Here is a 23,839-nt window from a genome sequence, read left to right as displayed (position 1 = left end):
TCTTCTCAGGAGCCTCTTCGCGCAAACACCCACGGCCCCTCTCTCCAGCATCCTGCACCCTGAGTCCCCACTACCTCGCCACCAGCACCCCCCGAGCGCGCATCCCGGGCAGTGTCTGGTCCCGCACCCCCTCCTCCGGCCACCCTCCTCCGGGACAGCCCTCCTTTCTTCTGCCGAGCTCCTACCCCGTCCCTCCCGCCCCCGGCCCTCGGCGCTGCCCCCGCGGCGCGCGCGCTCCGGCCGCGCCCCCTCCCGGCCCCCGCGCCGCCGCCCCCGGCGCCATGGCGTGCAGCCTCAAGGACGAGCTGCTCTGCTCCATCTGCCTGAGCATCTACCAGGACCCGGTGAGCCTGGGCTGCGAGCACTACTTCTGCCGCCGCTGCATCACCGAGCACTGGGTGCGGCAGGAGGCTCAGGGCGCCCGCGACTGCCCCGAGTGCCGGCGCACGTTCGCCGAGCCCGCGCTCGCGCCGAGCCTCAAGCTGGCCAACATCGTGGAGCGCTACAGCGCCTTCCCGCTGGACGCCATCCTCAGCGCGCGCCGCGCCGCGCGGCCCTGCCAGGCGCACGACAAGGTCAAGCTCTTCTGCCTCACGGACCGCGCGCTGCTCTGCTTCTTCTGCGACGAGCCCGCGCTGCACGAGCAGCACCAGGTCACCGGCATCGACGACGCCTTCGAGGAGCTGCAGGTGCGCGGCCCGCGGCCCGGGGTGGGGGCGGGACCGGGCCGGGGCGGGGTCGGGGCTGGACCGCCGGCCGGGTCCGCAGTGGTCGCCGGGCGGAGCCACGGGCAGGGTCAGCGCCCTATCAGGATCCGTGTGGGGCGGGACGGGGAGGGGCCGTCGCCAAGGGCGGGGTGTTGGAGGCGGGGCCTGAGGGGTGCAAGGGGAGAGAAAGGTGCGTGGCTGAGGTTAGGTGTCCGGTGGGGTGGGACGGCAGAGGCCGATGAGTTAGAGCTGGGCCAGGTGCTGGGCCGGGGCAGCCTTGGGGATGGGGCTGAATCGGAGCTGGGCAAGAGCAGAGCCTCTGGCAGGGGTTGTGGGGCAGGAGACAGTGCCTGGCATCACACTGGTCTAGGGCAGAATTGGGGGCAAAGACAAAGAGAAGGATGTGAACATGGTCAGGGCCAGGCAGGGGGCGGGACCGCCCTCTGAGAATGGGTCTGAACTGTGTGGAGGAGCTGAGCTCCAGCGGTGGGGGGAATAGGGGAGTGTTCAGTCAGGTGTGTGTGTGGACCTGGAGGGCAGTACCAAGGCCAGTACTAAGGCCCCCAAGGTGAAGTGATTTGAGAAAAGGGAGGGGAAAGTGGGTTTTTAAGCAGAGGCTTTTGATGACCTCCTTGGTTCTGTTGCCCACATCAGGACCTTTGAGGACTAAGTGAAAAGTACATGCAGGGTAACTTAAGGCATAGTCAGCCTAGGACTATAACTGGTCTCCCCTAAACCTTCCTGTCTTCATTGATCAACCCCTACTCAACCATCAATGCCCTGCTCAAATGTCCTCTCTGGGAAGACTTCTACTGCCCCCCCCCCAAAAAAAATAGCATCAAACATGCATTTCCCCATATGCTCTCCATTTAATAAGTATTTTATTAATGTGTTCTTAAAAATACTGTCCTAAGATCAGCTATCTCTGGGAAATATAGTATAGTCTCTATAATCCTCTTGGAGAATTCTCAGTATACATTTGCGTATTGAAGGCTTGGAGAAATCTTGTAGCAAAGAACTCCATTTTACTGTGTTTAATAAAAATGGTTCCCAAGCTTATTTGAACCTGGAATCTTTCTTTCAAGGGAAACCATTTCAACCTGGCAGTCCTGACTCTAACCTTGGAATACCAGTCTGGTACACCATTCTCCAAGAGCCAGGACAGTCTCTTACTCACCATATCTATGGCCCCAAAGCCTGGCATGAGACCTGGCCCACAGTACCCATCAGTAGAAGTTGAATGAATAACCAACCTTGGGCCTGAGCTGGCCCAGATGGCAGAGTCTGTTACCAGAAGGTTTTTAACTCAAATATTTTATGAAAACAGTGGGCTCACTCAAAGATAGTGAGCTCATTGTTCCTCAAGACACTGAAGCAAGAGCTAATTAACTATTTTTCCCTGTGCTGTAGGTGGTCCTCCTGCACCCTTTATACATGAGTCTCCTAAGTCAGTCTGCACCTAGTAGAAGCCCATGGAGATGAACACAGGGTGCATATTCACCCCCTCCTCCCAGTCTCTTTAACCCCCAAACCATGACTGACTCCCTTCCAGCCTGAGTCTCTGAGGATGGAGAGAAAGAGCTGGGGCCTTGGAGGCTTGCATAAGGCTCGCATTGGCCCACCACCCCCAGAGCCCCTTGTGTCAGGGACTGGTGTCCCCATCTATCCAGTTGTGAAGTCACATGAACAGGGAAAAAGAGAGAACTTTTGCTAGGACTGGGCACAGATTGTGAGAGTTTGATGAGACTCTGTCTGAAACCATCCATATAACCTCTGCAATATATAGATGTGGAGATAGAGGTGTAGAGGGGCAGTGTGACTTACCCACAGCCATGCTGCCAGACAATAAGAGAGCCAGACTAGAAAGCCCAGCCTGAGCCAGCCTGACCCCTCCCCGGCAGCTCTCCCCTCCTCTCCCTGTCTAACTTTGCAGCTCAGAGGCCTCTACTTTCTGAGGCTTGTTTAACTCTGTCTGCAAACAGGGACATCAGAAGCATTATGCTGTGCTGTGCTGTGCTGTGCTGTGCTGTGCTGTGCTGTGCTGTGCTGTGCTGTGCTGTATTGTGGTTTTTTTTTTTTTTGTTTTCAGTCCATCCCTGTGTGTGTGTGTGTGTGTTGGTGGAGGGGGGGTGGCAAATACAGAAGAAACTGAACATATATTTACTCCAAACATTATTGAAACACTTTCCTTTTGGGTTAAAAGAAAAACATCTCCTCCTCCCTTAGCCTCTAGGGCACTAGGCCTGGAGTGAGACATCTTCCTTCAGCACTGCCTATGAAACTGGGCAAGTTACTTCATGTAAACCCTGCTGCCCTTGCCTGTAAACTGGGGTCAGGGTGATTCTTCCTACCAGGATTTTCATGAGGCTGCCCTGGGATGAACTTGCTATTTGAGGTCCCTGACACATGGTGGGGGCTGGATCAGCACACACCCCCATCCTTTTTCCTTCTACCTGTGAGGATCCATGTGCCCAGATGAGCCGATGCCCAGACCCACTTCTCTTGACTGAGGAGGAGGCCTGGCTTTGGTTTCTCCTTGGAACTTGGCAAAAAGTAGCAGTGAAACACACCTCTCCACTGAAGAGGTAAGCTCCTGGGTGAAGTTCAAGCCACTCCCCACCCCCTCGGCCTCTCCCTCCATCTGGGGAAGCAGGGCTCATTAGCTATTTATGCCCCAGGAAGGAGGCTAAGCCACTTGTCACACACCCATTTCCCAGCAGCTGGTGGTTCTGTCCCCAGGGCTCCAGGAGCTTGGACTTGGCCCCCTCTCCCGGAGAGTAACTGCTCAGAGCTAGCAGGGCCTTGGAGATGTTCGGGTGCAACCTTCACTCAACAGATGGGAAAGTGGCAGAAGGGGAGGGAAGGGACCTTGCCCTTAAGTCCAAAGGAGGCTGGGTCTGGGCTCAACCAGGCTCACACCCTGCCTAGAATTTGGCCTAGAACTTTTATTGTAAATCCTGGAGGCAGCAGAGCAAAAAGGTTAAGAGCTCTGGGATTTTACACTTAGGCAGTACCAACCCTGGCTCTATCACATTCTGGCTGTGTGACCTTAGGGAAGTTTCTTACCATCTCTGACTCAGGAGTCACATTGACAACATGAGAGTAATTGGGTTAGGATTAAATAATATGATGTTTGCAAGAATTTAGTACTGCACATGGCCCATCATAAGCACTGAATAAATAACAGCTCAAGTATTTACGTCATAGGCTGCACTATTGACATTTAGAGCCAGATAAGTCTTTAGTTGTGCAAGACCACCCTGTGCATTGTATATGTTTAGCAGCATCCCTGGCCTCTGCCACTAGATGTCTGTAGCACCCATTTTCCCTGAGTTGTAACAACCAAAAATGTCTCCACACTTCACCAAATGTCCCCCAGGATCAAAATCATCCTGGTTGAGAACTCGGATAAATCCTTTTCAACTTTTAAGACTCAGCTCAAATATCACTTCCTCCTTGAAATTTTTCCTGACCTGTCAAATAGAACTGCTCTGTATTCCTCTTTCCAATACAGGGGTCAGGTCCTGCCATCACTGATCAGCCATGTGTTCTTGGAGAGTTCACTTCTCTAAGCCTCCACCTGTTTATAACATGGGCATACCTGACCTTGGAAAGTGCCGGAGACTGAACCTGGCATGGAGTAGCGCACAGCCCTCTTTAAATATCTTTATTTTTTTTCCTATCATAAAATTAACATAATAAGCAGAGCTGTGCAACATTAAAGTCCCCCTATAACCTCACCCCATAGAAAAATAGAACTGTCTTACAGTTCTGCAGAACTTTTGTTGTATAAATGGCATCTTTTTAAAAAATTTTTAAGATGTATTTATTTATACATATAAGAACTGAGGTGTAGGCCAGAGGTGTGGCGGGTGAGAGGATTCACCAGAGACAGAGTGGGGAGCAGAACAGGCAGATCTACTGAAATACACTGCGAAGGGGAGCAGCAAGTAAGACAGGAGAGGTCTGCTGTGCCATATGTGGGTAGCTCCCTGGTCCTGGATCAAACTCATGCTGCAGAGGCTGCTGATAGCTTGATAGAGCTGAAACTTAACCCCTTGCACCACCAGGGAGGCCCCTAAATGGCATCATTTTTTCACTGCTGAGTACATGGATCCCAGAGCAAAGGGGAGACATGGAGCCAGTACATCTGGGGTCCCAACCCACTACCTGGAACTACTCAGCACTTTTCTTGTACTACCTTATTTAAGCGTTCTAGCACCCTGTTGCACAGGTGCTATCATTCTTCCTTTTACTGAGGAAATAAGCTTGGAGGAATTCAGTGACGTATTCTGTCGCCCTGCTGGTAAATGGCAGGGGCAGGATTTGAAGCCAGTCTGACTAGGCATTCACAGTTCCTCCAAGGGCCGGTCCTTGTCTTCCACCCACTCTGCTGTCTTTTGGTGCCCAGCACTCAGCACAAGGACATGCTCTGCATGCCAGTGGATGTACCAGGCGCAGGTGGCTGTGTGTCATCTTGGTCAGGCCTGGTATCCGGTTGCCTGGCCAGCTGAGCCCCTAACCTCCAGAGAGGGGATCAGATTCAGTACCCACATGCCCTCCAGGCCTCACGTGACCCCTGGAACCTTTCCCAAGGCCTCCTTCATGCCAAGGGAGACAGTGGTGAATCCACGTTGGAAGCAAGCCCTGAGAAGCTGGGCACAGTGATCCGAGACACCAGAGAGGAGAGAGCAGGGTTGGGGCATTAAGTGCAAATCCTAGCTCTAGGTCTTCTTCCAGCTGAGTGGGAGATACTGCCTTCCCTGCACCCTTCCCAGCCTGAGAAATGGAGGTAAGAACTGGACCATCCACTTTACATGTAAAAAAGGGAGGCAGAGTTGTGGCCTGTCCAAAGAGATAACAGCTGAGAAGGCGCTTTGCTTTGTGCCACAGACAGGGAGGCAGGCAGTGTGTGTCCCACGAAGCAGCCTCTGCTGTTACTTTTCTCAGAAGACAGGATTTTTGTGCAAACAGCACCCTCCATGGGGACAGGGCTGGCTGTTGGCACTTCTGTGGGCAGCAGTGGCACAGCTGAGCAAAAGTCACAGGGTAGAAACTTAAAAGAGTTGAGGTTGCCCCCCCCCCCGGGCATTTATTTTATAGAGAGAAGAGGATCTGATAGTGACAACAGAAATAATAGCAACTCTAAAAAACAACAGCCAAAGTTTATTGAGCCAAGTTCTGTGTCGTGGGCAATGAGTCCTCACATCAACCCTTCTCTCTTTCCCTACTCCTGAGTGAGACTAGGGTCAGCCCTACTTGCGATGCTGCCAGAGCCTGAGGCTGAGTGGTTAGGGAGATGCGCAAGGTAGGCAGATCAGGCCTATGTGGAGGAGCAGAAGCATCAGGGGCCCTGGGCATTGAGGGAATTGAGGGGGAGGGAAAGCAAGGCAAGTCCGTCTTCCATGCTGACAGGCTTGGGTGGGAGCAGGGAGGAGAACAGCGATGGGGTGCAGGGGAGAGGACACCTTGAGCACCCATTGTGTGCCAGCCAGGTTGTTTTGACATGAGAGTACATGCCGTCTCCCTGGGCAGCACCGCTTGGTGAGGGGAACAAGAAAGGCCCCCAGATCCCTGGTGGGAGGGCTTCCTGCAGCAGCTCTGTCCTCTGGGCTGGGAGACTGGAGGGGAGCCCTGGCCTTGGGGCATGTAAGCGCTGGCTTTCTGTCCTCAACCCAGCTGCCGCCCCAGTCCTGGCCTTTCCAAACCTGGGGAAGCCCCAGGACCTCCCAGCTGGCATGTTTGCATACCTGTGTGCTCAGGTCTGCCCCACTCTGCCCCCTCCCTGAGAAAGGAGTGGAGCGAGATGACTCTGCCCTCCCATGGGCCCTTCCCAGTTCCCTCTCCTGCGCTGCCCCAACTCTGATGGGACCTGCAGAGTCCAGCTCCTCCAGGCTGACCTGCAAGACCTCTTCCTCACCCCAACTAGCCCCACTGGCCTTTCCAGCTTGTGACTCCACCCCCTTGTCACATAGCTGGTTCCTGCCATCCCCAGCTGCCCCACCTCCTGCAGGTGTGCCCCTACCCTCAAGTTTTCTTCCTGAATACTCTGGCCCCTGCCCATCGTCTTCCCTGCTCCGACCATCAAAAATACTCTCTCCTGGAAGCTCCCCCAATTGCAAGTCCCCCTTTCACATGTAGTTATAATCATTATGATGATAATGACTACAACTAAGAGTGGCCTAGCACACCCTGTGTGTCGGGTCAGGCCTTGAATTAAGTCATCTAATCTTTGCGACAACATGGAGGAGGCACTGCTAGTCCTCACTTTACAGATTTGGAAACAGAGGGGAGGTCACATGCCACTAGGTGGTGGCGGCTGAATCTCCACGTTCATCCTGTTCTCCCACATGGTAGACTGAGTCACACAACTAGCAGTAAACCCCTCAAGAATTGTGGCGTAGCAGCCACAAAGCTGACTGTGTGACCAGACATGGTTGCTGTGCTGATGTGAGCAGGAGGCAGAGCCACTGAGTGGTTTCCTGCCTGGATTTTGGAGTCACCCGGAGCCCCTCCTCTGCCTCTTATGAACTGTGTGACCTTAGGCAAGATGCCTGACCTCTCTGAACCTCCTTTTCCCCTCTGTGAGATGGAAGTGATAAGGCACTACCTGTGGCATTGTGAGAATTAAGTGACCTGATGCCTGTGAAATTCAAACCCAAACTACACCATTTCCAATTCTCCTGGAACTTTCCAGCTCTCCAGCGACTTCCCCATGACAAATCCTCCCTTGCTGTTAGATCTATCACGTCAGGATTTTTTCAACAGCTTTCTGTTACCTGTCTGACCTCTGCTGGGAGTGAGTTTTCCGGTTGGTTCTCCTCTGTCATACTGTGTGCTGTGGGCCAGCCAGTCCCATTTTGGACTTCAGTTTCCTATGTGAGAAAATCCAGGGGGATGGGCTGGATGGTCCCTGGGGCCCCTTCCTGTTCTGGCCATCTGAAGAGGTAGGAAGAGGCCTGGAAACAGTGAAGATAAGGACATGGAGATGTGACCGAGGAGCCTCATGTGGGACATTGGTGACCACCAAGTGTCCCAAGCATCTGGTGTAGGCCAGGGTCCACCCTATGAGGCTAAACCATTTTTTTAAAGATTTATTTATTTATGTATATAAGAGCTGGGGTGCAGGCCAGAGATGCAGCAGTGAAAGGATTCACCAGAGACAGAGTGGGGCACAGAACAGACAGATTGACTGAAATACACTGCTGAGGGGAGCAGCAGGCAAGACAGGAGAGGTCTGCTGCGCCATGTGGGTCACTGCCCTGGCTGGGGATCAAATTCGTGCTGCAGTGGCTGTGGACAGCTTCATAGTGCTGCATCTTAACCCCTTGTGCCATTAGGGAGTCCCCAAAACCATTTTCACTCTGCTCTCATTTCACCCTCCCAACCTTAGAAGTGTTATTATGCCCCCACTTCCCAGATGAGGGACTAGGGCATAGCAAGTTTAGGTTCATGCCCAAGGTCACAGCTAGACTGTGACAGAGTCGACCTTCTAACCCAGATCTGATCCCAAACCTCAAAGGATCCTCAAGGAAACGAGAGGCAGAGGACAGGCTGCTCCATAGTCCTACCCTGGGAGTTGCAGGGTTTGGTTTTTCTAAGTTAGCTTTGTTCCCTCAGGCTCTGTAGCCCACCAGAGGAGAGCTGCTCGCCTGCCTCCCAACCCCCGCATCACCCTCCCATAAACACACACACACACACTTTTAGGGTTAAGCTCCAGCCCAGTCCAGTCTCTTCCCTGAGCAGATTCATTCTGCACCAGTCACACTGTTCCTGGCCCTGTGGTAGGTACTAAGAGAGTGGAAATCTATCAGACACAGTCCCTGCCCTCAAGAGCCCACAATCTCATGGGAGAGACTGACAGTTGACCTTGAAATTAAAATACAATGTGTGCCACAAAGGTCAAGTCTGTCTGTAGAGAAGGGCCCGAAGACAATGTGGCATTGCAGTGATATTTGATCTAGGTCTTAAGAGATAAGTATGCGCCTGATGTGCAGGGGTGAGCATTGCAGACAGGGAATAGCATGTACAAAGACCTGGAGGAGAGCATCAAGGTGCTTCGTGCATCTAGAGCAGCACTGTCCAGTATAACTTTCTGGAATAATGGATCTGCATCTGCACTGATGCAGTAGCCGCTTGTCGTGTGTGGCTATTGAGTGTCTGACATGTGCAATCAGCACAAGTGAGGAACTGAATTTTCTGCTTATTTTTGTTTTCATTAATTTTATTTTAGTCACCTGTGGCTGATGGCTACTGTATTGGACAGTGCAGGTCTGGACCAAGAGATAAAACTGGAGAGATTTGGGGCCAGTGGTGAAGGGCCTTGGAGCTCTTCTGCAGAGGGCCCCAGGGAGAAGTATGGACACCTCTGTCCTTTAGAACCATCGCTCCAGCTGCACTGTGGCGCTTGAAGGGGGCCAGGGCCGGGGGAGCCTGGGGCTGCAGTCCAGAAAAAGAGTGATGAAAAATTATCTGGGGCAGAGGGTGTAGAAAGGGGAGAGCACATTTCTGAGCAACCTGATGACTGATTTGGTTGGTGGGTGGGCAGTGTCAGGGATGACTCCCAGACTTCTGGCCTGAATGGCAGTGGGGTGTTGGGGTGCCTTTCCCTGAGATGGGGTACTAGGGAGGAGGGGCAGGTTTGGGATTCCCTGACGCAGCCCAACATTCACTGTGATGTTAATGTCCATGCCCCTGTCTTCCCCCCCAAATTTGTCTGCACAACAAGCATGATGGATCGGGGATTATCCCTCATCCCTCTCCCTGCTGCTGACCGAGCAACCTAGGGGGCCCAATGAGGCCTCAGCACATGTTTGTGAATGGGTGAGTGACCATTCCGTTGCTCAGGTCCAGGAGGAAGGGGCCGACCTGCTCTCCCAGTTCCTTGCCCTGAAAGCAGAAAGGAATTTGTCCAAGTCCCTAGGCACCCTGAGCCTTGTGAGGGTCACGCCCCGCCCCCGGGCTGTTTGCCTGGGAAATGCCGAGAGCTGCCTGGGTGGCTGGGTCTCATGTATCCACAAGGACCACCAGCGGGGAGGATTGTAGCACTTGGCCCCTCTCCTCAAACATCTGGGTCTCAAGCAGGCTGTGTCCCAAGCTGGATAGGCCTGAGGCCGCCAGGGAGGGCGAAGGAGCAGTTATTATGCCTCTTAGTTAAATGAGACGGTCTGTTCCAGTGACTCAGATGCAAGTGAACCCACTGGGAGTGCCTTTCAGCTCGGGTATTAGTGACCTGACTGACGTAGCTGCAGTTAGAAGGGTTGGATTTCTCCCTCAAGTAAAACCAATCTGTAGGAAAGTCCCCCAGGCGGTGGTTGCTGGAGCCAGTTCACAGAAGTTTCTAAGAGCTGATTACTAAATCTCCTCCCACCTCTGTGTCCTGCGATAGCACAGTGATAGCTTGAAATTTGCGTTGGTGGGAGCATTTACACCACAAAATTTGGCAAACACCATAAACTGGGGCTTTCTCCCCTGGGGGCAACCTTCCCAGAACATCATGAGTCCAGGGGTGGTGTGGCTGCCCCTGGTCAGCAGCACCCACACTCCCCTGCCATCTTCCTCTGGGTTCAGCTTGCGGCTTCCACCTTTATGGTTGTCTTATGGCCTGAGACCTTTATTTTCTCTCAAGCACAGACCATAATTGATAAGTACCTGGTTCTTTTATCATCTCCCTTGTTTGTTACATCTTCCCCACTAGATGGAAGATTCCCACAGGCAGGGCCTGTGTCTGCTTCTCTGCAGACCGCCAATGCTTGGGCAGCGCCTGCTCCATAGCAGTTGCTCAATAAATATTTGTGGTATGAATAAGGGATCGTAAGCAAAGATCATTTTGCCCGTCATCATGGCCATTTTCCCATGTTGCTACCTAGTCTATAAAATTGGTTGGACTAGATGTTTTTCTGAGGGCCCTCCTTGCTCTGAAGAGATGACTGTGTGTGTGGAGGTGTGTGGACAGGTAAGTCAGCTCCCTGCACAGCCGAGGCCGAATGGGGGAGCCCAGGCTCTGCTCAGAGGATGTTTCTAAGGAAATTCATTCACAAAGCAGACTTCCTTGAGCCCCATCTCCATGTCAGGCTGTTGCTGGGCATGGGGGCAAAGAGAGATAACAGTCAAGGCCCATCCTGGAGAACTCCTGGGCGGTGTGACGGAGAGGAGAGGTAGACAGCTCTGCTGCGACACCATGGCTTAAATGCCCCAAGGGCCATGGAACATCTACCCAGGGTCTGGCCCTGGTCCCCAGCCCGGCCTTGTCTGTGTTTCAGAGGGAGCTGAAGGAGCAGCTTCAGGCCCTTCAAGACAGCGAGCGGGAGCACACAGAGGCGCTGCAGCTGCTTAAGCGACAGCTGGCGGAGACCAAGGTGAGCTTGGCCGGCCTCGGGGCGGGACCCTGGGAAAGATGAGGGCTCGCTTCTAGGAAAGAAAAGTGGAGGTGCACCATCTCCAAGGTGAGTGAGGGCAAGGATTTGAGCGGGTACTGGGTGAAGAATGCGGCCCCTCTTCCTTTCTGTCCTGAGTGGACGTTGAGGTGGGGCCAGGGGCCCTCCAAGCCCCTGCGCGGGTCCTGGAAAATGTCACTTGTCCTCTTCCTTATTCACACTGGTGAGGAGCCAGCCCTGAGCATGTTCTCTTGCAGGATTTGTGGCTCAACCCTTCAGTCATCTCCCCTTTGAAGCTCAGGCCACAGGGTTATGGACCCTGGACAGTAGGGCCAGACCCTGAGTCACCTGCTGCAATGGTTTGAAAAGAAACACCTTTTTTCTTGACCTGAGAGGCCACAGGTTCTGACTCAGCCACCATTGTCCCTTTGGGTGAACTGCCTACTTCTCAGGGACCCTGGTGTTCCCATCTGTACAGAGGGCTCTCTGTCAGGCTCTCTCCAGAGATGAGGTTCTGGATCCTCCAAACTTTCAAGGGGCTCCCTCTAAGTCTCTCCCCTCCCCCCATGCCCAGCTATCTCACTAACTGGGCAAGACTTGCTTCGATGTCTGCTCTGCGTTTCTGAGACTAAGAGCTGGGGACCCAGCCCAGCTGGTAAGCTCTGGGCTGATTTCAGTCTGGCTCCACTCCTTTGCAGGGGTACGGCTGCCAGCAGGCGCGGGAGCAGAGTCCTAGGAATGCTCTGGGCCTCTGAGGTCAGCATGGGGCCTGGAAAGGCCACTGGAGCTCCAGATCAGTGCCCCAGCTTGGCCACCAACCCACTGTGGGGTCTCGGGGAAGTCATGGCAAACATTTCTTCAGAAAACATTCCGAGTGCTCTGGGGAGGACCCTCAGCAACAGATGAGAAATAGTCATAGGATTCTAGCCTGTAGGCATCTCACAGCCTCAGTTTCCCCATCTGCCTGGTAACTGTACCTCTCAGGTGAAGAGGAGCAAAAGGAACCTCTCTGGATGAAAGGGGGATGTTATGGTCTGTTTCTTCTCCCCAGTATTCTCTTCTTCCAACCCCCATTGTTTTTCTCCCCTGACCTCTTCCTCCCCTGCTTTCCTGTCCATCTGTCTACCCCTGGGGGGTCCTGGGGGTCCACCTCCCCCTTCAGTTCCCTCAGCTCTGCTTCCTGTCTGGACTGGGGTGTTTATACAAGAAATGCCTGTGGATGCTTTGGAGGTCATATTTCACCTGGTGCCTGACTTGCTTCCCTGCGGCGCCTGCCCTGATCCCCCTCCCCTGGCTCCGTGTTTTCCTTGGGCAGCCCTGAGGAGTGACGCATTCTTGGCAGCATGTTTTTCTGACATGGCCCCAACTCGTCCAAGCTCCAGTGTGTTCCCAGGGATGTGGTGGGCTGGTATGGGAGCTGCTTTCCCAGCCAGGGCACCGAAGGATCTGGGGAGGGGGTGAAGGTGTCTCTGCCCTGAAAAAACTGGAATAAACAGGGCACACTTTTGAGCTGAACTTTTGACAATGATGAGAATTGTGTTTCCCATTTGCTGTCACGCCAATTCCCACAGAATGTCATCTTCATGGTGGCAGGGCTCCCCCAAACCTATGCCTATGTCATTCTATGCCACCCACACAATAAATACTTGTAGGACAAACAAGTAGAGGAAAAAGACACCTTTTTTTAAAAAAAATATTTATTTATTTATTTATACAAGCACTGGGTACAGTCAGAAGCACAGGAGGGTGAGAGAATTCACCAGAGCAGGGAACAGAACAGGCAGACCGACTAAATACACTGCTGAGGGGAGCAGCGGGCACAGCAGGAGAGGTTTCTGTCGCTCCATGCGGGACCCTCGCTGGCAGCCAGGGATCAAACTGGCGTTGCAGAGGCTGCGGGCAGCTTCGCAGCCCAGCGCTCAACTGCTGCACCACCAGGGGAGGCCTGAAAAAGACACCTTTTGAGGTAGGAATCATAGTTATTTCCATTTTATCGTCAAGGAACCTGAGCACAGAGAGGTGGAGGGATCAGCTAATGAGTGGCCGATGGGAGCTACTGTCCAGGTCTGTCAGAGCCCAGTGCATGTTCCAGCCTCATGCTAGGGTCTTGGGCCTTGTGATCAGCGAGGCAGGTAGGTTGGAAGGACCCATGAGGGACGTATGTGGGGTTCCTGGGGTAGCTGTCGCTCTGATGCTGCACTTTGGAACTGCACTCTCTCTGTCTCTCCCTCTTTCCCTACCCATCCTCTCTTATCCTGGGGACACTGAACTCCCACCTTAGAAAAAAGATGGCGTCTGCACCCACTGCTGCAGAGCAACCTTGGGTAAGACCCTCCCCTCCTTCACCTTTCAAGCAGATCCTGAGTGCCAGCCTTATGCCAGACCCGGGGCTGAGCAGAGGACAGGCAGGCGTGGCTGGGGGTAGGTGTGTGCAGGTGGAGGCTCATCTACTATCCAGGAAGCACATAAAATGTAAGACACTGTATTAAGACTATTTGCAAAATGTCCTCAGTATGTTTTACTGTTTAACAGTCTGAAAAAAGTTAAGGAAAGTATCACAGAAGAGGTAGCTTTTGACTCGGGCTGGCAGGAAAGCCATATATTTTCCAGTTGAATAAAGTGTTTGCTGGGGGAGGAGGTCATTCTAGGCAGGTGAAATTACAATACAGTGGCCCCACACAGGTAAGCTGGGGTCTGATTGAGGGCTGAATGCCAGGGAAAGGAGTTTAGCATCCTACTAGTCATCAGGGAGCCAAGGAAGGTTCACAAACAGGGGATCAGCTGTGGCCCTGTTTGCACACTAGAGGGGGGGGCTTGTGGGTTAAGACACAAAATTGATTTGTGGACCGAGTGAGTTGGAGGGCCTGTGGGAACCCAGGGGGCCATGTGGAGGAGGCAGTTGGAAAGATGAGGTAGGAGACATGCAAGACTCTATGTGGACTTGAGAGCCAACCTCAAAGCGGTGGGCCTCGAAGATGAGGAAGGATAAGTGGGATGAGAATGCAAGACTGGCCTGGCCCAGCCCTGGATGGCCGACAGGGGAGCAAACCAGAGCTGCAATTAGCAGAGCGTGGCGAGTGGGTCAAGTGCTGCTACGGAGTAGTCGAGGACCCAGAAGGGGTGGCCATAGGGTTAGGGGACCCATGGAGGGCCACAGCAGATGATGATACAGCCCTGTCTCCCCACCTGCAACCTGCAGCTGCAGAAGTCAGGGCCCTTCCTAAGTGCGGTGGGGGGGGGGGGCTCAGGGAAGCCACAGGCAGCTTGGCTGTTCATCCCCAGCCTCTCCCCCTTTGTCTGCCTGGTGCTCTGGGTGGGCATGCGCAGGGAGGCTGGCCCACTGCCAACAGCTCTTCCTGTAGGCCAGGAGTATGATGGGGAGAGAACAGACCCTAATTGAGCCTTTGTCAAGCCTCCCACAGAGCCCTGGGCACTGAACTCAGTGGGGTCTCTGACTCCGTGGACTCGTAGCCAGAATCCCACAAAGTAAAATTACAGAGGCAGGCCCCACACGCTGCCGCCGCCCCGCTGCACTCCGAGCCCTGTGTTGTCCTGACTTGTGCTGACCCTGCTGGCTGGCCCCTGTACCCCAACTGACATCCCTCAGGCCCCGCTTTAGATGCCATCTCTCAGGGAAGACTTCCAGGATGTGCCTGTTAGAACTAATCTTCTGCAATAAGCAGCCCCTCCCGCTGCACCTGAGGCACTGCCTCTCCTTTTGTGAACACTCCCTCATTTCACCTCCACCACCCCTCTGCAAGGGAGTTGTGCTGTCCTTTTCACAGCTAAGAAATGGAAGATTCAGAGATATCAGGCAACTGAGGTTGCCACAGCGTGTTCCTTGTCCAGGGAATCTGGGGGTGGCAGGACAGGGCAAGTGATCCAGCATGCTGCAATTTATAAAACTCTTTTAACATCCGTATCTCCTTGTCCTCTTTGCTTGAGTCCATGAGTGATTTTTTGAAAATAAAGACTGCACTGTATCCAGCCTGAAGTCAGCATCTTCTCCCAGTCCCTTCCTCTTCCCCAGCTTTCCTACCATCCCACCACCAAACCAGAAATCTGGGCATTTTCCTCAACACCTTTGTCTCCTGCACCCCTCCATAGCCAGTCGGCCACCAGGGCCAGAGGATCCCACCAAATGGCTTATTAGCTGTTTCCCTCCAGTGCAAGCCTCACTGTCTCAGCTGGACTATTTCCTTAGCCCCCTAAGGGGCTGCATAGCATAGCTGATCTCCCCCTGGCCTGGCCAGTCCCTTCCTGCCCCCTCGCTTATGCCAGTGCCACCCAGCCAGCCTTTCCTGCCCTTTCCTCTCTGCCTGTCAAGGTTCTTGGCTTCCTCCTTACACCTGCAGACCTGCCTGCTCTCCCTGACATAACCCCTGATGCCTGTCCCTGCAGTCTTCCACCAAAAGCCTGCGGACCACCATCGGGGAGGCCTTTGAGCGGCTGCACCGGCTCCTGCGCGAGCGGCAGAAGGCCATGCTGGAGGAGCTGGAGGCGGACACAGCCCGCACACTGACCGACATCGAGCAGAAGGTGCAGCGCTACAGCCAGCAGCTGCGCAAGGTGCAGGAGGGCACGCAGATCCTGCAGGAGCGGCTGGCCGAGACCGACCGACACACCTTCCTGGCCGGGGTGGCCTCACTGTCTGAACGGTAAATGCCGCCCACCAGGGGCCGGAGGCAGAGGTTCAGCGTTAACATCTTCCTCAAACATACGAAACATGGGCCGTGTGCCGGGTGCTAGGCTGAGGGCTTTTATGTTTATACTATTACATGTGTAATATGTATCCTCACAGAGTATATTACTGGTGGAGTAATACGTTATTTATATTGCAAACATATATAATTTATATTGTATATAATAACTGACATTATATAATATATAATACTTCTTTTAAAACCCTATTAGTCCCCTTGGAGGTAGTTGCTGCCCTCATCCCTATTTCACACATGGAGAAAATGAGGTACAGAGAAGCTAGATCAATCCGCCAAGACCCCTCATCTCATCTCATGTGTGGGGCAGATGGGATTCAAACCCAGGTCTATGATCCCATAGCTACCTGTAACAATAACAATACCAATAATCATAAATAAATATTGGTTTGTTGATGAGCAATCCTGATCACTAACATCATGTATTCATGTTGACCACGAGCCAAGTTTATAAACATTTTACAAATGCCATGCCATGTGGGGCTCACAGCAAGCCTAGAAGGCAGAGTTCCCATAGTACCCGTGTTCAAGATGAGGAAATTGAGGCTAATAGCAGTGGGGAGTGACACTTGAGCCTGGTCCAGCAGGCTTCAGAGGCATGCCCCTCCCTGCATGGGACAGCTGCCAGTGATGGGGCAGGAACCCACACCCCAGTGCAGCCTGTGCTCTTGCTCTCCTTCAGGCTCAAAGGGAAAATCCACGAGACCAATCTGACCTACGAAGATTTCCCAACCTCCAAGTATACAGGACCCCTGCAGTACACCATCTGGAAGTCTCTGTTCCAGGACATCCACCCAGGTAAGGCCCTGCCTGCCACTCTCCAAGGGGGCCCAGCAAGAGGAAAGGTCATCCTAGCTGAGCCCACTGCTTTAAACATGGCTGGAGGCAAAGCAGAGGATGAGAAGGGTGCCTTGCTGTGTACCTACTGTGTTCCAGGGACCTGCACGGTCACACAGTTCAGAGAATCCTCCTGCAATCCCATGGGGTTGGTTCTGTCTAGCACACCCATACTACAGAGGAAGAGACCGAGGCCCCGAGCAGATCCTTCATGCATTCTATATACTTAGTATACATCAAACATCACCTCACACCAGAACGCTACACTAGGTGCTAGAGAGAGAGCCATGATCAAAACAGTCAAAAATCCCTGTCCTTGTGGAGATTACATCCCAGGGTGAGAGAGAGAAAGAAAACAAAAGTGAATTAGTAAAAAAACAGAATATATTAAGGAATGCCAAAGGGTGAGGAATGGGGTTAGGGTATGTCGAGGAAAGAGAGAGGTTTTAGATAGAGGACCCAGCAGAAGATTTCACTGAGGAGACACTGGAGTGAAGACCTGGAGGAAGAAGGAGGTTGAGCCACGTAGGTCTCTGAGGGAAGAGTGTTCCTAGCAGTGGGACTAGCAAGTGCAAAGGCCCTGAGGCAGGTGACAGTCTGGGATGTTCAAGGAACAGTAAGGAGAATAGTATGTAGTGGAATGAGAGAGAATCGAGATAAGGAGGTCAGAGAGGGAACAATGGCCAGACCATAAGCACTGTAGGCCAAAGTGGAAACTGTAAATTGTTTTCTGAGTGAGAGGGATGGTTTGGGGCAGAAGTTACATGAGCTGGTTTGAGTTTTTAAAGGATCTCCCTGGCTGCTGGGTTTGGAGCAGACTGAAGGAGGTAAATGGTGAAGACTGGGAAGCTAGTTAGGGATAGTGCAGTAATCTCGGTGAGTCAATCTTGGGAGGAGCAGGGTGGGGTGGAGCTGGTGAGAAGTCATTGGTTATCGGATATATTTTGAAAGGCAAGCCAACAAGATTATACTAGTGGATTAGATCTCAGGCCTGAGAAAAACAAGTCAAGGAGGACGGCAGCAATTCTAACTGAGGTGACTGGGAGGGTGGAATTATAAGCATGTCAGGTTTGTGATGCCGAGGAGGTCAGGGCTGGCGTCATCAGCATGTAGACCATATTTGTTGTACCTGGATGAGCTCACTGGAAAAATGAGGGTAGACAGAAAACATTTGGAGCCCTGGGGCACTCCTAGAAGTCAGGGACAGGAAGGAAACACAGCCCAGGAGACCAAGAAGGAGCAGCCAGAGAAGTAGGCAGAAACCGGGGTATGTCCCAGAAGCCAAGTGGAGAAAGAGAGACTGGCGATAGCAAAAACTGCTAAGCCGAGAGTGGAAGAACCCAGAACTAAGTGCCCTCTGGGTCCAGCAACAGGGAGGTGATGGGTGCCCTTGACCAGAGCTGCTTTGGTGCAGCACTAGGGGCAAAAGCCTGTGTGGAGGCCATGCAAGAGAGACTGGGAGGAGAGGGAGTGGAGACAAGACTGTTGAGGAGGTTTTTTTTTTTAATGAGGAGAGAGAATAGCAGTGGCTATTTAAGATAGTAGAAATGACAGCATTTTGTGGGGTGATGGGAAAAATCCAGGAGGAGAAAGAGGAGGATGAAGGAGAGGGAGAGGTACTGGAGTGACAGCTGGGAGTGGGACGCACTGCTGCCTCAGCTGGGGGCCCGGACAGTTCACCTTTGGGAGCCCAGAGAAGGTAGAAGAAATGGATTCTGGGCAGAGGGGGCTTGGTGGGAGCTGGTGGGGTTCTCCTACGGGATCTGTGGGGGGGCAGTGACTGGAGGACACACATTTTCTAGTAGACTAGGTGGGGCTCTAGCCTATCTTCCTGGGGTGGGGGACTCTAAGCTCCTATCCTTGGGAACCTCTGTGCTGGGAATTAGAAAAGTGAGAGCCACACTAGGTAAATCAGGATAAATGAAGAAAACAAAAGGCACATCCAAGGGGTCCTATTCTGTCCCCAGCCACCAACCCAAGGAAGCCCCTTGGGCAATTGGTCTCAGGGCGCTAGTCATCTCGGCTGCCACTTGCCCATACCTGTCACAGCTCAGAGAGGCCATGCAGTCACCTTAGCATGACATTCAAGGCCCTGTGAGAGCCTGATATTCTCTCATTTTCTCTTCCACATCACATTTAGCCACTCTGAACTATATTCAGATCTTAAATGAGCCATACTCTCCCTCCTCCACACTTTTGTACATGCTGTTCCTTACTCTGCACAAACCTCAACCTTTGAAGGCTAACTCCTACTCTCATCATCTTAGTTTATAAACACCTCCACTTGGAAGCCTTCCTGGGTTTCTCCAGGTAGCCATGGACTATGCTATGACATGTTTTCACTCTTGTCAACATCTGTGTGACTGTCTCTCTCACTAGACTGTGAGGTCTTAAAGGTCAGGGGCTGGGTTTGATTCATCACTATATATTCCCAGCAGCCAGCACAGTAAATATTTGTTGATAAATGAATAAAGAAATGAGTGAGTCCTAATCTCAGTTCTGCAACTAGAATAGTGCCTGGCATAAAGTAGGTGCTCAGTAAATGATTGCTGAATGAAGGAACTGCTGCACTTCTTTGGATAAGTCACATTTTCCTCTGAGCCTCAGTTTCCTCATCTGTAAAATAGGAATGCTAAGAATTCCCTTTTCACCTCCCTCACAAGGGAGTGAAGAATGAAATTGCAGACTTGCTGATTGCCCCGGAGTTGGTTTTTTAAACTCAACACTATTGCTATTTGGGGCTGGATAAGTCCTTGTTGTAGGGGGTCTACCCTTTGCAACATTCCCCTTCTCTACCCAGCTAGATGCCCCTCCCAGTCCGTTGTGACAACCAAAAATATCTCCAAGCATTGTCCAATGTCCCTAGCAGGCAAAATCAGCCCCCTTGAGAACCGTAACTCAGAGAAAGCTGCCTGTGGGAGAGGAGCTGAGGGAACAGTAATGTGTACCCTGAACATCCTGCCCAGGACAGAGGCCCCTGGGGAATTCAGAGAACAGTAGCCTGGTTAGCCAAGTCCCTTCCTTTATCTGTAGGGCTTGTGAAGTCACTCTGGCTCCTCTGCCAGCACCAAGGCCCTGTATGTTCAGATAGGAGGGCAGCCCCCCCCCATTCCCCCCCACCCCAGGACCCAGCCAATAGATTCTAGCAGCTTCCTATCTGGCCCCCTCTAGGTCAGGTTTCCTATTGGGTCACCTGAGACCCCCATCTTGCAGTTCACTCCCCCTGCTCTGGAACCTCCACTCTCTTACCACTACCTACCCCCTGACCCACCCCTGACACTGCAAACCCTCTTCCAACAGCCTGGCCTGAATGCCCACCTCCCATGCTCATACTTCCTCCCTACTCAGGCCAGGTAGCCCCTTGTCTCAAGGACACCAGACTCGGCTCCCCTCACGCCTACCTCCTCCCTTTCCTGGCTGCTTATTTGAATCCAGTAATTTTAAGTTCCAGCCTCTTCACTGGCTCTGTGACTCAGGGCAGAACACTGCCCTTTCTGAGCCAGTTTCCTCACTGTAAAACCAGGACAGTCAGATATATCTCCCAGGGTGGGTGTGGGAAGGAAATAAAATTATTTATTGGTGATAGTAATTATCAATTTGTGATAATATATACTTGCTACCTGTTTGTGTTTATTATTGTGAATCATCACATGGTCTTGCTGAACAGGCTCTCTGGGGCCACATCAAGGAAAGAACGTGCCGTGAAAAGCCTTCAGCTTAAGTTTCCATTCTGCTGCCGTCCCAGGTGGCAACTTGAGCAGGCCACCTAACTCAGAAGGCTCCTCACAGCCTCAGCTTCCTCTTCAGAAAAATGGATGCAGTAATTTGTGCTCCTGAGTCTGTGGTGGAAGTGATCTTTCAAACGCCCGCAAGGTGCAGCTGAGGGCCTAAGTGGATAGGTGGACCAGACTTTTCCCAGTCCTGGTCAGAGGAGAGAGCTGATGGCATCTGCTATCCTGTCAGACCCTGAAGGCGCTAAGCCTGAGGACAGAGGCACCAGCCAGTCAGTGGCTGCCGAGGGGTGGTGCTGTGGGGTTCTCTGCTGCGGTGTGTGGTTAATGCTGGTCAGGAGACATTTCCTGCCCCCACCCGCACTCCCAGCCCATGTTCCTTTCTGAATGCCTTTTGACCTTGAGGTCTCGGAGATGCTTAAGTGGACGGAGACCACACCTGGAGACCAGATGGGCTGCCTTAGCCCCTGCTTTTTGTATTTATAAAAGTTCCTTGGGGCCTAAAAAAGAGCTCAGACCTCTCCAATCGTGAACCCCAGGTACTGGGTTTGTTTGGCTGAGTCTGTCACGCCCAACCCCAGGGAAGGTAAAGGAGGGATGAGGAATTGCCAGTCCCCGCACTGGGACTGATTTCTCAGAGAGGAAGCATGTGTCACCATACCTGGGACTGGGTCTTTCTCTGATCTTCAAACAGACAATCCCACCAGTAAGAGCAGAAGCTAGACCCCCAAAGATGGGACGTCTGTTTATGATTGGGTTGGAGGCCCTGGAGGTAGCACTTAAGGTGCCAGTCCCTGCTGGAATCTGACCTTTGGGGATATAAAAACATCCTGAGGGCCAGACCACCTCCTCTACCTAGTAAAAAGCCAGGCCCTGCCCCTAGACACACCCCCTGAGGTGGGCCCTGTCTTATGTCCCCCCTCCACTGTCAGCGCGGCCAGCAAACAGCAGACCTTGCTGCTAGCCCCGCCCAATGAGTGGACCCCCTCACCACCCCAGGCGGCCTTGTTCAGCGGCTTATTTTTGTCTTCCCAGTTTCCAAACCACTGAGAGCCCACCTGGCTACCTGCTAGACTGCCCTCCCGCCCCACTGGCCTGTGACACCGGAAGTGGCCTAGGTCACCCTATGCTTAATCATCTGGGACAGAGAGCCCTCCCGCCCTTGTGCCTGTCGCCCCCTGGACCTGCTGCCCAGCCTCCATGTCTGCCTACTGCTGGTGTCCATCATCCTGGGCCTCTCAGATCTAAGGCCCAGGTCCCTGCCAGGCACTGGAAACTGCTCCCCACACCCACACCCACACCTCAGCAGGGTGCCTGTGCTCCCCCCTCGGTCCAGCTGTTGACACCTGAGTGTGCCCCACCTTCCCCGGTGCGAGCGGCCCCATCTGTGTCTGATTAGACTCTTCTCCCTGAGCTCCCACACACACACACTTCCTGAGCCCCCTCTACCTCCTACCTCCTGAACTCACTGTGGGAATTCCCACATTCCTCCTGACCGAGCCTTTTGGCTCTGACAGGCTGCGCTGTGATCAAACAATAGGGTGAAATGTGCATCTGCGGACGGGGTATCTCCTTTCTCGTGACTCCGGCTCTGCTCTGTCCCTGAACAGAGAATACTGTTTCCACCGACCCCTCTATTCACAGGGCTAATTGTTTCCATGCAGCTCTCTGAGTTCTAAGAACAGGGAAGAAGATTGTAAAATGCAAAACTAAATTTACATCTAACAGAGCTCAGGGAAGGCGCTTGACGTAAGTCAAGGGTCAGCTTTGTGAGTGGCATATGAACAGAAGCACAGTTCAAGGGCTGGCACTGCTCCCCACTGGGGACAGTCACATCATTGAGGCCTCTGGACGCAGCCAACAGAGGTGACTAGAGTAGGGGGCCTATGCCCCAGTCAAGTGTAATCATGCCCTGCTCCACCAGATGAGGAAAGTGCCAGAGAACCAGATGGAGAAGTTCTTCCTTCACACGGGAAATTGGTAGCAGGATTCCTTTCCCTGCTGTTTCTCCCCCCTGGCTTGCTCTGGCCTGGAAATGGTCACCCAGGATGAGGAGAGCCAATCCCAGGTTCCTCCTCAAGCTGGGTATCAGCTCCCTCCCTCTGGGTCAAGGAGTAAACAGAGACCTTGGCAAGAGTTCATGGGCAGCCAGTGTGGCCAGCCCAGAGCCAGGTGACCCACTTGTGCCGCCCGCCTAGAGAGCAACGCAAACAGGTTCAAGTTCATTTGGTGAGTCTTTGGAAACCTTACCCGTGCCAGGCCCTTGCTGGGCACCGGGCATATAAGGGAGAGCCTAGCTGGATAGTACATAGTCCTCACCCCCCTACTCACGTGGGGATGAGATGTGATTCCAGAAGACTAGCCCCTATCAAGAGGGGCAGAAAGTTCAGGATCTCAGAGGAGAGAGTGAGCACATCTGCAAGGCAAGCAGGAAGGCTTCCCAGAGGAGGTACCCTGCAACTGCATCTCGGGATGGTTACAGCAAGCAGAGAGGAGGGGCAGTGGGAAGAGTCTGAGTGAAGGCTTTGAGCCTGAGTGGGGTTGAAGGGGGAGCAAGTGGGAAAGGGAGAGGGGTGGAGGGGAAGCTGAGACCCAGAAAGGGCAGGCTTGTATTCAACAGTCACAGCTTCCTGGGGACCAACCAGAACCTGCCTTCAGGGAGGCACGCAGAGTGGGTTCTACAGCCTTCTCTTCACTCATCTTCCTTCCCCCAGTGCCAGCCGCCCTGACGCTGGACCCAGGCACAGCCCACCAGCGCCTGATCCTGTCTGATGACTGCACCATCGTGGCCTACGGCAACCTGCACCCACAGCCGCTGCAGGACTCCCCAAAGCGCTTTGACGTGGAGGTGTCGGTGCTGGGCTCCGAGGCCTTCAGTGGGGGCGTCCACTACTGGGAGGTGGTGGTGGCGGAGAAGACCCAGTGGGTGATCGGGCTGGCCCACGAGGCTGCAAGCCGCAAGGGCAGCATCCAGATCCAGCCCAGCCGCGGCTTCTACTGCATTGTCATGCACGATGGCAACCAGTACAGCGCCTGCACCGAGCCCTGGACGCGGCTCAACGTCCGCGACAAGCTTGACAAGGTAGGCGTCTTCCTGGACTACGACCAGGGCCTGCTCATCTTCTACAACGCCGACGACATGTCCTGGCTCTACACCTTCCGCGAGAAGTTCCCGGGCAAGCTCTGCTCCTACTTCAGCCCTGGGCAGAGCCACGCCAATGGCAAGAACGTGCAGCCCCTTCGGATCAACACCGTGCGCATCTAGTGTGGCTGCGCGAGGCTGCGGGCGCCGGGGGTGGCTGCCCACGAGAGCGGTGACCCCGACGGGAGGCCTGGACTCTGGCCCAGCTTGGCCACCCCGAGACCTCGGGCCGTTGTTTACCCTCCAGCCTCCATTTCCCGGTCTGTGAAATGGAGGCTGTGTTCCGTGATTCCTAAACTTTCTTTCGGCGTTGATGTTCTATAGCTGT

At 53.3% G+C, this 23,839-nt stretch overlaps 1 protein-coding gene across 3 annotated transcripts; it reads left to right on the top strand.

Moving 5' to 3' along the window:
- Positions 1–281: 281 nt before the first annotated feature.
- TRIM62 (tripartite motif containing 62) lies at positions 282–23,634 on the top strand (the record flags this gene model as incomplete). Of its 3 annotated transcripts, none has more annotated exons than XM_084241543.1 (5): positions 282–689; positions 10,970–11,065; positions 15,485–15,741; positions 16,484–16,599; positions 23,084–23,634. In XM_084241543.1, 5 exons carry the CDS (start codon positions 282–284, stop codon positions 23,632–23,634), a joined length of 1,428 nt encoding a protein of 475 aa, XP_084097669.1. The 3 variants fall into 3 exon arrangements, with proteins under 3 accessions (XP_084097669.1, XP_084097668.1, XP_084097670.1); XM_084241542.1 differs by having other exon boundaries at positions 10,952–11,065; XM_084241544.1 differs by lacking the exon at positions 10,970–11,065.
- Between the last annotated feature and the right edge of the window lie 205 nt (positions 23,635–23,839).

This window comes from Talpa europaea (genome assembly GCF_964194135.1).
Source record: "Talpa europaea genome assembly, chromosome: 9".
NCBI lineage: Eukaryota > Metazoa > Chordata > Mammalia > Eulipotyphla > Talpidae > Talpa > Talpa europaea.
This window is presented reverse-complemented; position numbering and strand designations above follow the sequence as displayed.